The sequence below is a fragment of the Lagenorhynchus albirostris genome, chromosome 4 (assembly GCF_949774975.1).
Source record: "Lagenorhynchus albirostris chromosome 4, mLagAlb1.1, whole genome shotgun sequence".
NCBI classification, from domain to species: domain Eukaryota; kingdom Metazoa; phylum Chordata; class Mammalia; order Artiodactyla; family Delphinidae; genus Lagenorhynchus; species Lagenorhynchus albirostris.
The window spans coordinates 47178376-47194067 of record NC_083098.1 but is presented as its reverse complement, the minus strand read 5'-3'; the positions used below and the strand labels follow the sequence as shown (position 1 = coordinate 47194067).

The window sequence follows — 15692 nt, the reverse complement described above, 5'->3', positions numbered from 1 at the left end:
ACTTCACGACCTTTGTACCCTCTACCTAGAATGCTCTTTCGTCCCCTTTTTGCCCAATCTTATTTCATCCAGTTGTAAAGGTGTAGTTTGGGATAAACCCCAATGGACAACACTGACTCCTTGAGTAAATTTTAATTCTATTAAATATAGTTCATCAAGTCCTAAGACATTCAGCTGAGCATCCTAGTGGTCATGTTACAAGGAGGAGAAGCCGATTTTCAAGAGTTAGCATGAGGAGAAATGTAACAATTTCCTGCCCACCCTGAGAAGCCCCTCCCTATGCAATGTAGGCTTCGGGGTACCCACAGTTAGTCTGAAGGTGGGAAGCGCATACCTTTCTCTGCATTCTGGAAAGCAAAATGATGTTGGGTTGAGGTGCCGCTTCCCATAGCGTAAGTGTAATGTTTCTGCAGGACGCAGATAGCAGGTCCAAGGGAGAGTGAATTGTTTGTTGACAAAAGGAAGAAGGAACCTGCAATAGGGAGATTTGGGCAGAATATTAGTTCAGGTAGACCAAATTATCTATGAACCTTGTCTCCTACATCATAAAAAAATGTGAGGCTATCATGTGATAGCACCCTCCCCCCACCTCCCCAGCCTCAGTGCATGAGATATTCCTCCCCTATGTTTCCTCCATGTGTCATCTCATCTCTCCCCTATGTTTTCAACCTTCCTACTAGATTTTCTTCAGACTAAAAACATACGGAAGTCTCTTCTCAGAGCATTTCATCATCATCATCATCCTTTGACCTTCTATATCCCTCAAGCCATAACCCAACTTCTCTTTTCTTCTCATCCAGATTTCTCTGGAGCAGACCACTTATTTTCTCCTTAATTCCTCTTAACACCATGTTTTTCAACCTCACTATTGACCAAACCTTTTCATGCTGATGTCTCCAATGCCTTCATCTTTTCAACCTTGACCTTGTCAGAACAGCAAGGCCATCATGTCATAAGCCATGCCTTGATTTAAATTCTACCCCTTGGCTTTCCATGATGCCATGCTCCTATCTCTTGTTGACAGAACATTAATCAGTCAATCTAAGAAAGAGTTGGAAAATTTTATTTGAGCCAAATTTGAGGATTTATAACCCAGGAAGAGCCTCTCAGAAAGCTCTGAGAACTGTTCTGCTGGTTAGAAATCAAGGCACGGTTATATAAGTTTCTTCTGAGACAGAGAGCTGTACAGCAAATGATGTATTACAGTTTACACAGTCCAGATCTGCAAGTACAAAGTGGCGGGTCATGTGACCCCTTACAAGATCAAGAAGGAATGTCATCTTCAAGCAATTGTCCTGCTGGTGCTGGGAGAAGGTTGTCTTTATGGCTGAGCAGGTATTCCTGCCGATGGGGGAGGTTTGGTCGAAGCATAACGCGGATACACAGTGCACAGTAGAGGGGAGAGAGGAGAGAGGGGTAGAGAAATTTTTTTATGTTTAAATTCTTCTTGTCTTGCCATAAAATATGAATTTTATTTCATACTGTCTCTTTATTCTCTCTCCTTCCTGATCTCGTTTTTCTCTATCCACCCCTTAAATGTCGATTTGATTTGCATTCTAGTCTCAAATATCTGCTCTCCTCACTCTGTATATGCTTCTTTTTTTTTTTTTTGCGGTACGCGGGCCTCTCACTGCCGTGGCCTCTCCCGTTGCAGAGCACAGGCTCCAGACGCGCAGGCTCAGCGGCCATGGCTCACGGACCCAGCCGCTCCACAGCATGTGGGATCCTCCCGGACCGGGGCACGAACCCGCGTCCCCTGCATCGGCAGGCGGACTCTCAACCACTGTGCCACCAGGGAAGCCCTCTGTCTATGCTTCTTAAATAACTGAGTCAACTCACACTTTCAGCTATCACTTCCTCCCTCTTCAATCTCCATCTCCATTTCAGACTAACTCTGAATTTCAGCCTCACACACCCTGCTTCCTGCTGAACGTTGGGGTGCCTCAGACTCCATGTAACGCAAATAGAACTCATCTTCCCCAAAGCCTCCTCCTCCAGCCTCATCTCTCTTTTCTCCTTTCTTCGACTCTACTTCTTGACCGCCATGACTTCTGGGTTTTTGTCTTACCTGGAATGTCCTAGCCCACACTTGACTCACTTTACTCATTCCTTAAGGCTCACTTCAGGCCTCGCCTTCCTTAAAGAGGCCAGTTCAACATGCCCCTCCTCTGAACTCCTGAATATCCCAGTCACATCTCTGATGAAATAAAATTTACATTTCAAGGCAGGACAAGAAAAATTAAACACAAAATTCTCTCTGTGTTTGTTTGGGCCTCTTCCTTCCCTCCCTAATGTGTAGTACGCATCTGCATTACACATTAACCAGACCTCCTCAAAGATGGGGGTACCTGCTGAAACATAAAGATGAATTTTTTTTCTTTCTTCTTATGCTAGCAATGTGGTTTCTTAAAAGAACAGTGCTGTTTCCCAGCTCTGTAGGGGGTCATGGCGACTTGCTGCTCACTTTGCCCATGCTTACCTGGACTACCTCGATGAACTTTATGTAAAATACCAGTGTGTCATTTTGACGTACAATTCTTTGTCTCCAAAATGTATATGACTGTGCCATTGGCTCCTAACAAGTGGAACAGTTCTTAGAGCTTTCTGAGAAGCTGCTTCCTAGGTTACAATCCTGTTTGGCTCAAATAAAGTTCCCTTTATTTCTCTTCTTAACTTGATAGTTAACTGAATTTTCCTCGTCATTTTCTTGGGGTAGCCAACAGGATATCAGAGACACCCACCAGAGGACACCTGGAGTCTACCCCAAACCAGTGCTTGGTACTAGCGTGGGCCCTTTGAGCCCCATCCACTTCTTAGGATGCCTCAGGTGCTTTGGTGAGTTCTCCTGATATCCAGACACCATTGCTTTAAATGACGTCCTGAATTTTATTCAAGCTGTTTCTCTTGGGACTTGGAGTCCTAAGGGGATACTGGTGTATTTCCTATTTCCTAGGCAGGGACCTAAGGGGAAATTCCTAGGCAGACACCTAGGAGGAACTTTGAAGTGAACTGGATTGGCCATCTTTTTTTTAAATTTGGCTTAAATTGGAAAGATATGGTCTGAACAAACTGTTGCTGGTGAAATGAGAGACTGAGCCTGCTGAGCTCTGAAGAAAAGGGACTTCTCTCCTTCCGGCCATCATGTGTCCTCAGGTGACTGAGAACCTAGCGGAAGTGTCTGAGAATCAATCCTCATGCCATGCAGTGGTCCTACAGGGGATCCCAGTACAATCATTAAGTAAATTCTGCTCCCCAGGGGACACTATAAGGCTGATCACCTAGTGCTCTGGGCACCCATGGCAGTTTTAGACTGCTGGAGGGAGAGACTCAGACATGTAAGAGAGTCGAACAGACCCAAGGGTAACTCCTTGGGAAGCTAGACTCAGAAGCAGCACACATTCGATCCATCACACTGACCTCAGAAAGTTGTTCGGATCATATCTGAGTTAGGGTACCAAATGAATAATGGAAAACCGGGCCTCAAAGGCTGAACAGCTCCCGTATGTGCACCCACTCCTGGAACCCCGGCTGGCTTCATGTACAATTGAAACAAAGCCAATGCTTGCAAGCACTTTAATCTTAACTCTTAAATGGCCAGGATAGAACTCTTTTGACGTTCCAAAACTGTAGAGAAAGCCAGTTTGATAAAACATCTTCGCAAAATTCTGACCCTGAGAGAACAGAAGTATTCCTAGGAGAAAGCTTAAAGTTATAACTCTTTATCATGTCTTGAAATGTAAACATAGCCCATATCGCCTGAGACTACAGCCTTGGCTCAATTAATAGAACTTAAAACTGAAAGGGGGAAAAAAAAGGAGAGGGGAGCTTTCTAAAACTCAAGCAAGAAAACTATGAGATCTCTGTCTGTGTCTATCTGGATGTATGTATGTCTGTGTGTATGTTATAAAAACAATATAATCCTACCTCTGGATGGTGTTATCAAAATTAATTTGTAAAAGAGCTCTATTTAATTGACTTAAAAGCAAGTGCTTACAAATCAAATATTTCTAAATGTAACTTAAACTAACACAAATTTTTAAATGATCACGTGATCTAGGATTACTCTTTACTGAAATAAAAAGCAAGCTTAAACTGATGGTTTAATTAATATAGACATGTCTTTAGAGTCATCAACATTAAGTAGAATACTTTTATTGTACCTAGGTTTACTGAAATTCAATAAGTTCATTTATCTAGGTTATAAAATTTGTTAACAAGAAAATTAATGATCTGATGATATTTTCATAGGTAATGAAATAAATGGGATAAAAGGTTTTGGTTAAACTATTTAAGAACAATTATGTTTTATGGTATGCCTACCTAAAAATAGTTTCTCCAGATTTCTGGCAACTTGAAACCTTAGAGCTCTGATAAGTTAAATGATGGAAATTCATTGAATGTCTAGATCATTTTTTTTCCTCTAGACCATTTTTAATAAGATAAAATGCTGAAACATTAATTGCTAAAGGAGTCTATGTTTACCTACTTTTGACTTCTTATTACAGTGAAACTAAATATGTATGAGAATATTAATAAATATTTTGTGCTTTATTGAAAGATTATATTTTGAAATGGCATATATTTCTAAAAATTTATTCTAAAATGGGAACCTTGAGAAAAGAGTTTTATGCATGGTCAAGAGTATCTTAGAGGAACTTCCCTGGTGGAGCAGTGGTTAAGAATCCGCCTGCCAATGCAGGGGACACGGGTTCGATCCTTGGTCCCTGAAGATCCCACATGCCACAGAGCAACTAAGCCCATGCGCCACAACTACTGAGCCCGCATGCCACAACTTCTGAAGCCCGCATGCCTAGAGCCCGTGCTCTGCAACAAGAGAAGCCACCGCAATGAGAAGCCCGTACACCGCAACGAAGAGTAAGCCCCACTCGCCTCAACTAGAGAAAGCCAGCGCGCAGCAACGAAGAATCAATGCAGCCAAAAAAAAGAAGAAAAAGACTGTCTTAGATTAGACTGAATTTGATTAAATAAGTGAATTTTAATATTAAGTGTGAAAACGTGTAAAACTAGAATTTGATTTTTTTCTCTAAGTTTTCTTTGAAATGTTAATTTGCTTTTAATAACAGATTGTGCAGTTTCTTTACCAGTAACTTTCTGCACTTGCCTTTAAAATCGTTTACTGTCACTTTGGTTGAGTGAATAAATATTGTTTCACGGTGACTTATGATCCTACTTGGCCAAACATTTAAAACCTTTTGATATCTTTGACAAACTTTCTCACATCGAATTCTAAATGAAGTTCTTTTGACCTCTAGCTAACTCTGGGATACTACAGAGGGCCCCTGAACATCTCAAAGAGAGATATTAAAATAATCAGGCTTATTTGGTCTGTTAAATTACATGGGAAACATTGTCAAATGAGTAATGATAAATCTTCTTAAGTTATATTCTATGGGTAAACGTTATTAATATAAATGTTCTAGAAATTATATGAAGTTTCTAAAATTTGAAATGTCCATAATTCTAGTCATTATCTTAAAATTTCATACCTCACAGAAATAGCCCAATTTCCTTGACAATTGCATTGTAATCAGGTCTTTAACCATGCTTTTAAGTCTTCTGTCACTTATAGATAGCTACTGTCTTACTCTGACCCTTTTACAAAAATACTTGTAAATGACTTGCTTTTATGCTCCAAAACTAAATTAGACTCAGTAGCAAAAGGACTTCTACATTGTTTGTGGGCCCTTTCAGCAAGGGCTCTCTTATGTAAGGCTACTGAAGAAATAGTAATGGGGTCTCCTTTAATTATTTATGTCCCACACTCAGTTGAGTCTCTTCTAAACTCTCACTACATTTAGCACTATTCTGTATGCCAACTAACTTCTTAAGAGGCACTGTTGCTTTCTGCACCTAATACTGTCTTGGTTCTATGTAATAACCTTAACCCTGCAACTTTGCTTCCAGCACTACAGGAAGAAAACAACCAAACTGCACAGTGTTAAGAGATTATCTTTTTGCTCCCAGGAATGACTTACAAGAAGCTCCTATTGATAAGGCTAATCTATTTGATTTACAGATGGGTCCTCCTTAAGGGATGAATATTACCGAGCTGGATATGCAATAACATCCACAGTGGACACAACTGAAAGTTCTTATTTACCAGAAACAACGTCAGCAAAATAAGCTGACCGAACTGCCTTAACCCAAGCTTGCCAACTAGCCAAAGACCAGATAACAAAATTTTACACTGACAGTTGCTTTGCTTTTGGAGTGGCACACAATTTTGGAATGCTATGGAAACAATGAGGTTTTTAACCTCTTCAAGACAACCTATTTAAAAAATGGGGGAATTCCCTGGCGGGCCAGTGGTTAGAACTTAGCACTTTCACTGCCAGGGGCTGGGGTTCAATCCCTGGTCGGGGAACTAAGATCCTGCAAGCCGCGAGGTGCAGCCAAAAAAAAAAAGGGAAGACAGGTTGCAGAGTTGTTCATTGTTACGCAATTGCCTAAACAGTTAGCAATTATTAAAACACCAGGACATTCCAAATCTGACACTGTGGAAGCGAAAGGAAATCAGCTTGTTGATGCTGCAGCCAAAGAGGCAGCTTGAAACACTAATCTTGCCCAGCCTTGGGAACGTCCACTGCTCTCCATTAACCCTGCTAATGAAATAAAAGATTTCTTTCTACAGGCTCAGGAAACCACAGCTAAAGAAAAGAAGCAGATACTGGAACAAAAAAGGGGAATTTTGACCCCACAACACAAATATGGTATCGACCTGATTAAAAAGCAAACCAGAAAAACCTTATAGTGTCTATTGACGCACAACGGGCATCACTCCAGCATGTACATTCGTTACCTCTTGGGCATCTGAGAAAATGCTTTTATAGAGAAAACAATATTTTTGGAAACTTTCACCCATGGTGGTTCAAAAGAAATATATTACATTATTGACAGAGTCTTATTGAGACATTTTAAAACACTGGTAACTAGCTCCTCTTACAGCAAGCTTCTAGGAGATGAAAACCTTAAGGATCATGGAATACTACCTAAAGGTTTTGTTTATTGGAAAGGACATCAAATAAAAGATTCTTTGCAGCCATGATGGCAAGAACCTTGTCAAGTATTATCAACTGATCCATGTACAGCCCAACCGAAAGACATTAATTCATGGATTCACATCTTTATTTTATTTATTTATTTTGGGACTTGCCATGTGGCTTGTGGGACCTTAGTTCTCCGACCAGGGATCAAACCTGGGCCCCAGCAGTGAAAGTGCCGAGTGCTAACCACTGGACCGCCAGGGAGGTGCCCCACATCTCTCATTTTTAAAAAGGCCCCTCCAAACTTGCACAAGCCTCTTAGATAGCCTCATCCACCAGAGGGCTGACAGCAGAAGCAAGAATAACTACAATCCTGCAGCCTGTGGAACAAAAACCACATTCACAGAAAGACAGACAAGATGAAAAGGCAGAGGGCTATGTACCAGATGAAGGAACAACATAAAACCCCAGAAAAACAACTAAATGAAATGGAGATAGGCAACCTTCCAGAAAAAGAATTCAGAATAATGATAGTGAAGATGATCCAGGACCTCGGAAAAAGAATGGAGGCAAAGATTGAAAAGATGCAAGAAATGTTTAACAAAGACCTAGAAGAATTAAAGAACAAACAAACAGACATGAACAATACAATCACTGAAATGAAAAACACACTAGAAGGAATCAATAGCAGAATAACTGAGGCAGAAGAACGGATAAGTGACCCGGAAGACAGAATGGTGGAATTCACTGCTGTGGAACAGAATAAAGAAAAAAGAATGAAAAGAAATGAAGACAGCATAAGAGACCTCTGGGACAACATTAAACACAACAACATTCGCATTTTAGGGGTCCCAGAAGGAGAAGAGACAGAGAAAGGACCAGAGAAAATATTTGAAGATATTATAGTCAAAAACTTCCCTAACATGGGAAAGGAAATAGCCACGCAAGTCCAGGAAGCACAGAGAGTCCCATACAGGATAAACGCAAGGAGAAACACGCCGAGACACATAATAATCAAATTGGCAAAAATTAAAGACAAAGAAAAATTATTGAAAGCAGCAAAGGAAAAACGACAAATAATATACAAGGGAACTCCCATAAGGTTAACAGCTGATTTCTCAGCAGAAACTCTACAAGCCAGAAGTGAGTGGCATGACATATTTAAAGTGATGAAAGGGAAGAACCTACAACCAAGATTACTCTACCCAGCAAGGATCTCATTCAGATTCGATGGAGAAATTAAAAGTTTTACAGACAAGCAAAAGCTAAGAGAATTCAGCACCACCAAAGCAGCTCTACAACAACTGCTAAAGGAACTTCTCTAAGTAGGAAACACAAGAGAAGAAAAGGACCTACAAAAACAAACCCAAAATAATTAAGAAAATGGTCATAGGAACATACATATCGATAATTACCTTAAATGTTAATGGATTAAAAGCTCCAACCAAAAGACACAGGCTTGCTGAATGGAGACAAAAACAAGACCCATATATATGCTGTCTACAAGACACCCACTTCAGACCTAGGAACACATACAGACTGAAAGTGAGGGAATGGAAAAAGATACCCCATGCAAATGGAAATCAAAAGAAAGCTGGAGTAGCAATACTCATATCAGATAAATTAGATTTTAAAATAAAGAACGTTACAAGAGACAAGGAAGGACACTACATAATGATCAAGGGATCAATCCAAGAAAATGATATAACAATTATAAATATATATGCACCCAACATAGGCACACCTCAATACATAAGGCAACTGCTAACAGTTATAAAAGAGGAAATTGACAGTAACACAATAACAGTGGGGGACTTTAAAACCTCACTTACACCAATGGACAGATCATCCAAACAGAAAATTAATAAGGAAACAGAAGCATCAAATGACACAATAGACCAGATAGATTTAATTGATATTTATAGGACATTCCATCCAAAAACAGCAGATTACACTTTCTTCTCAAGGGCGCATGGAATATTCTCCAGGATAGATCATATCTTGGGTCACAAATCAAGCCTCAGTAAATTTAAGAAAATTGAAATCATATCAAGCATCTTTTCTGGCCACAACACTATGAGATTAGAAATGAATTACAGGGAAAAAAACGTAAAAAACACAAACACATGGAGGCTAAACAACACATTACTTAATAACCAAGAGATCACTGAAGAAATCAAAGAGGAAATCAAAAAATACCTAAAGACAAATGACAATGAAAACACGATGATCCAAAACCTACGGGATGCAGCAAAAGCAGTTCTAAGAGGGAAGTTTATAGCTATACAAGCCTACCTCAAGAAACAAGAAAAATCTCAAATAAACAAACTAACCTTACACCTAAAGAAACTAGAGAAAGAAGAACAAGCAAAACCCAAAGTTAGCAGAAGGAAAGAAATCATAAAGATCAGAGCAGAAATAAATGAAATAGAAACAAAGAAAACAATAGCAAAGATCAATAAAACTAAAGGCTGGCTCTTTGAGAAGATAAACAAAATTGATAAACCACAAGCCAGACTCATGAAGAAAAAGAGGGAGAGGACTCAAATCAATATAATTAAAAATGGAAACGGAGAAGTTACAACTGACACTGCAGAAATACAAAGCATCCTAAGAGACTACTACAAGCAACTCTATGCCAATAAAATGGACAACCTGGAAGAAATGGGCAAATTCTCAGAAAGGTATAACCTTCCAACCTGAACCAGGAAGAAATAGAAAATATGAACAGACCAATCACAAGTAATGAAATTGAAACTGTGATTAAAAATCTTCCAACAAACAGAAGTCCAGGACCAGATGGCTTCACAGGGGAATTCTATCAAACATTTAGAGAAGAGCTAACACCCATCCTTCTCAAACTCTTTCAAAAAATTACAGAGGAAGGAACACTCCCAAACTCACTCTATAAGGCCACCATCACCCTGATACCAAAACCAGACAAAGATACTACAAAAAAAGAAAATTACAGACCAATATCACTGATGAATATAGATGCAAAGATCCTCAACATAATACTAGCAAACAGAATCCAACAACACATTAAAAGGATCACACACCACATGATCGAGTGGGATTTATCCCAGGAATGCAAGGATTTTTCAATATACGCAAATCAATCAATGTGATACACCATATTAACAAATTGAAGAAGAAAAACCATATGATCATCTCAATAGATGCAGAAAAAGCTTCTGACAAAATTCAACACCCATTTATGATAAAAACTCTCCAGAAAGTGGGCATAGAGGGACCCTACCTCAACATAATAAAGGCCATATATGACAAACCCACAGCAAACATCATTCTCAATGGTGAAAAACTGAAAGCATTTCCTCAAAGATCAGGAACAAGACAAGGATGTCCACTCTCACCACTATTATTCAACATAGTTTTGGAAGTCCTAGCCATGGTAATCAGAGAAGAAAAAAAAATAAAAGGAATACAAATTGGAAAAGAAGAAGGAAAACTGTCACTGTTTGCAGATGACATGATACTATACATAGAGAATCCTAAAGATGCCACCAGAAAGCTACTAGAGCTACTCAATGAATGTGGTAAAGTTGCAGGATACAAAATTAATGCACAGAAATCTCTTGCATTCCTATACACTAATGATGAAATATCTGAAAGAGAAATTAAGGAAACTCTCCCATTTACCATTGCAACAAAAAGAACAAAATACCTAGGAATAAACCTACCTAGGGAGACAAAAGACCTGTATGCAGAAAACTATAAGACACTGATGAAAGAAGTTAAAGATGATACCAACAGATGGAGAGATATACCATGTTCTTGGATTGGAAGAATCAATATTGTGAAAATGGCTATTCTACCCAAAGCAATCTACAGATTCAATGCAATCCCTATCAAATTACCAATGGCCTTTTTTATAGAACTAGAACAAAAAATCTTAATATTTCTATGGAGACACAAAAGACTCTGAATAGTCAAAGCAGTCTTGAGAGAAAAAAGCACAGCTGGAGGAATCAGACTCCCTGATTTCAGACTATATTACAAAACTACAGTAATCAAGACAATACGGTACTGGCACAAAAACAGAAACATAGATCAATGGAACAATATAGAAAGCCCAGAGATAAACCCACACACATATGGTCAGCTAATCTATGACAAAGGAGGCAAGGATATACAATGGGGAAAAGACAGTCTCTTCAATAAGTGGTGCTGGGAAAACTGGACAGCTACATGTAAAAGAATGAAATTAGAACACTCCCTAACACCATGCAGAAAAATAAACTCAAAATGGATTAGAGACCTAAATGTAAGGCCGGACACTATCAAACTCTTAGAGGAAAACATAGGAAGAACACTCTTTGACATAAATCACAGTAAGATCTTCTTCGATCCACCTCCTAGCGTAATGGAGATAAAAACAAAAATAAACAAATGGGACCTAATGAAACTTCAAAGCTTTTGCACAGCAAAGGAAACCATAAGCAAGATGAAAAGACAACCCTCAGAATGGAGGAAGTATTTGCAAATGAATCAACGGACAAAGGATTAATCTCCAAAACATATAAACAGCTCATGCAGCTCAATATTGCAAAAACAAACAGCCAAATCCAAAAATAGGTAGAAGACCTAAATAGACATTTCTCCAAAGAAGATATACAGGTGGCCAAGAAGCACATGAAAAGCTGCTCAACATGACTAATTATTAGAGAAATGCTAATCAAAACTACAATGAGGTATCACCTCACACCGGTTAGAATGGGCATCATCAGAAAATCTACAAACAACAAATGCTGGAGAGGGTATGGAGAAAAGGGAACCCTCTTGCACTGTTGGTGGGAATGTAAATTGATACAGCCACTATGGAGAACAGTATGGAGGTTCCTTAAAAAACTAAAAATAGAATTACCATATGACCCAGCAATCCCACTACTGGGCATATACCCTGAGAAACCATAATTCAAAAAGACACATGTACCCCAGTGTTCATTGCAGCACTATTTACAATAGCTAGGTCATGGAAGCAACGTAAATGCCCATTGACAGATGGACATATACAATATATGACATATACGACAGATGGGTATATACAATGGACTATTACTCAGCCATAAAAAGGAACTAAATTGGGTCATTTTTTGAGACATGCATGGATCTAGAGACTGTCATACAGGTGAAGTAAGTCAGAAAGAGAAAAACAAATATTGTATATTAACGCATATATGTGGAGCCTAAAAAAATGGTACAGATGAACCAGTTCGCAGGGCAGAAACTGAGACACAGATGTAGAGAACAAATGTATGGACACCAAGGGGGAAGGCCGCGGGGTGGTGGTGGTGGTGGTGGTGTAAAACAAAATTTAAAACTAAACAAATAAATAAAATAAAAAGGTCCCTCCACCTAAATGGACTTTGGGCCCTGTTTCTCACACCTGACTTCAACTAACTAACTAATTCAAGCATCACCAAGCTAGGACAGAAGAAGAAGACAACAGTACAAGAGTCTGGACCAGGCCTGTTAGACCCATCCTACTAGTTCAACTGTAGTATTTACCAAATATCTATCTCTCTATCAAAATTTAAAGTTATTCGTTTTACTTCTAGCTATCCTTTTGCCCCAGTGTTGAAGACCGAAGGAAAATTCTGTAGTAAGTTGTCACAGAGTATAGTTACTGGAGGCAATTTAACTGATGGTTGGATCTGTCATCAAATTCCTTGGTCAATAAAAGGCATCAGCCATAATTCTTGACACTGAATTTTCAGATGTTCCTCTAAAGTTTCCTGTCAGCATATACCTCCATGTTTGTTTATTACATTTGATAAATGTACTCAATTCTGAAGTTTCTGTAATGGGAAACTGATGTTGGAAAAACAAATGGCTCGATTTTTAAAACTGCTTTGCAATGGGAAACTGGTTCTATAATCCAGACTGAATGTTGTGCTTTCATACCAGATTAGCCCGCTAATGTAGCTGTCTAATGAGTCACATATAAAATCAGATTTCTGCATTGAACAATCCCCTTTCTAGTCTAAATGAAACTCTGGGTAAATGGTTAAGCCCTGGGGATTCATGGCTTAAATCTTTGCTTCTGACTTTGCTATTGTTGTTGGCTATATTGATTGTGCTCTGTGTGATTAAGAGTAATAATCTCTTGTGCCTCTCAATGTATATTTAAAACTCCAACTAGAATAATGATGTCTAAATGACTTGAAACTACTGATGATGTCTATAATTCAATATAAAACAATGGGTATGCATAATGCACATACAGGGTAAATTGACATAAGTACTACTGGACAATCTAGAATTGACTATCAGTCCTTGCCAAGCATTCTATTAGTCATTTTGATGTACGATCCTTTGTCTCCATAATGTATATGACTGTGCTTTCCACTTTTAAGAGGCGGAACAGTTCTCAGAGTTTTCTGAGAATCTACTTCCTGGGTTATAATCCTCAGTTTGGCTCAAATAAAATTCCCTTTTTTTTCCTCTTGATAGTTCATTGAATTTTTGTCAACATTTTCATCACTGAAATACCATATTCTAGTTTTCAATTTTGTATCTCTCTACTATTAGACTGTGAGTTCCTTGAGAGCAAAGACTGTGTGTGAGCAAATTCATCATTTTATCTCCAGGACTTAGCACAGTACCTGACACGGAGTGGAGATTCATTAAATAGTAATTGAATAAACTTTATGCTGGATTTATTTTTACACAACATAGATGAATCTTTCTCTAGCTCTTCTTCAGGAAGCACTGTGAGATGTACTAACTAAACATCAAGAGTGGATTCCCCATCTATATTTTTTCCCCTCCTTTACTTCTACCCCATTCTCCTTCATTTTTTTTTTTTTTTTTTTTGCGGTACGCAGGCCTCTCACTGTCGTGGCCTCTCCCGTTGCGGAGCACAGGCTCCGGACGCGCAGGCTCCGCGGCATGTGGGATCTTCCCGGACTGGGGCACGAACCCCTGTCCCCTGCATCGGCAGACGGACTCTCAACCACTGCGCCACCAGGGAAGCCCCTCCTTCCTCTATTTTTGAAGGTTATTGTATTGGGGATTGTCAAAGAGTTGTTATCTTTTCCCTTGCAAATCAAAATGAAAGGCTCACCTTGCTTATCTTGGTTTAACATAATAAAGAAATAATCAAAGAAAAAAGCACCATATCTTTTTTTTTTTTTAATCCACAAAATGGTTCCCAGATATAAGGGATGTTGTGGAAGCAGAATCTGAGTATGGGGTAAAGTGAGAAGCCATCATGACCAAGCTAAGCAAACTCCCCCTAGATACCTGCAGTTTTAGAGATGGAAGGGAATTCAGCAATGATTGAGTCCACCAATGACTCACAGCCTGCTTTGATCATTGGTAACTTGCCTATAGAGCCGTGCTATATATTAAAGTGTTTGGGTTTTGGAAGTGCACAGAATAGAAAGAAGTAAAATAATTCTCAGGGCAAAACCTGAAAAAGTAAAAACTGCATAAGATCAAAAATGAAAAATGGGGGCTTCCCTGGTGGCGCACTGGTTGAGAATCTGCCTGCCAATGCAGAGGACACGGGTTCGAGCCCTGGTCTGGGAGGATCCCACATGCCGCGGAGCAGCTAGGCCCGTGAGCCACAACTACTGAGCCTGCGCGTCTGGAGCTTGTGCTCCGCAACGAGAGGCCGCGACAGTGAGAGGCCCGCGCACCGCGATGAAGAGTGGCCCCCGCTCGCTGCAACTAGAGAAAGCCCTTGCACAGAAACGAAGACCCAACACAGCCAAGAATAAATAAATTTTTTAAAAAAGACTATCTCCTATTAAAAAAAAAATGAAACATGAGCCTGATATGTCCTCAGCGCCGTTTGGTAATGACTAACTGCTTCTCTAGCTGGTGATTCCCAGATGAGCCATCTTATCTGGTAACTGGCACATTTACACTGCATGGGTGAGAGTCCTTGTCCTTCTAGGATTTGACTTAGTATCATCCATATCTGACAGTATCTTTTTTTTTTTTTTAATGTAGGTAATTGTTTATCTGCCCAGTAAGTGAACCCAAGAAATGCAAGATTGATCATCCAGGACTCGAAGACCTCGAAACACACACAGCAAAGACCCTCCCTTGGTAAATGGATGAGATAACAAAGGGGCCGTCTCTTACTCTGTCCCCAGGCCAAACCTGTATCTATTTCCCGGGTGAAACGTAAGTTTGTTGCCCTCATGGTCTCAGCTATTTCTGTACTTCAGGCTAGAAAGAAAGCTCTTACCTTCTTTGGTATGTGTTTACTACGAGCCACAACGAGGCAGAAACCTCTTTAACACACAGGTGTGATCCCCATCTTGTCTTCAGAGTTGGCCGAGGGATGCCGGGCTGATCTGATTTCTTCCAGATCTAGAGTCCGATAAATTAGGTGCCGGCCTAGTCCAGCATACCTTCCCCGAGAAAGCCAGTGAGGATATCCACAGCCCTGGCCAAGCATTCAGGGCTCCTTGCTTTCCGGCAGCAGGCAGCTCTGACCTCAGTCAGATCAGGCCTGCGAGGAGGATTTGAAGAGGGAGGTTGCTCAGTTGGGGTATGTCCCTCACACCCAGGCCCAACCCCTGAAGACTGTTTCTCTGCTGCTCACTCCTGCCCCCTCCCCAATCCTAAGTCTTCTTACTCTCCTGGATTAGAAGGCTACGTTTCTCAAGCCACATCTGAGAAGGCTGAGCTCCTTAACCTAGAAACAGAAGA

At 39.9% G+C, this 15692-nt stretch overlaps 1 protein-coding gene across 1 annotated transcript in view; it reads right to left on the bottom strand.

The window, feature by feature from the left end:
• Positions 1 to 15307, bottom strand: part of PPEF2 (protein phosphatase with EF-hand domain 2) — a 45544-nt gene extending 30237 nt beyond the window's left edge. The window contains exons 1-2 of the mRNA XM_060147219.1: positions 15226 to 15307; positions 335 to 472 (exon numbers count right to left, since the gene is read on the bottom strand). Coding sequence (XP_060003202.1) covers positions 335 to 389 — 55 coding nt within the window. The 5' untranslated portion in view covers positions 390 to 472; positions 15226 to 15307. The remainder of the gene's footprint in view (positions 1 to 334; positions 473 to 15225) is intronic.
• Between the last annotated feature and the right edge of the window lie 385 nt (positions 15308 to 15692).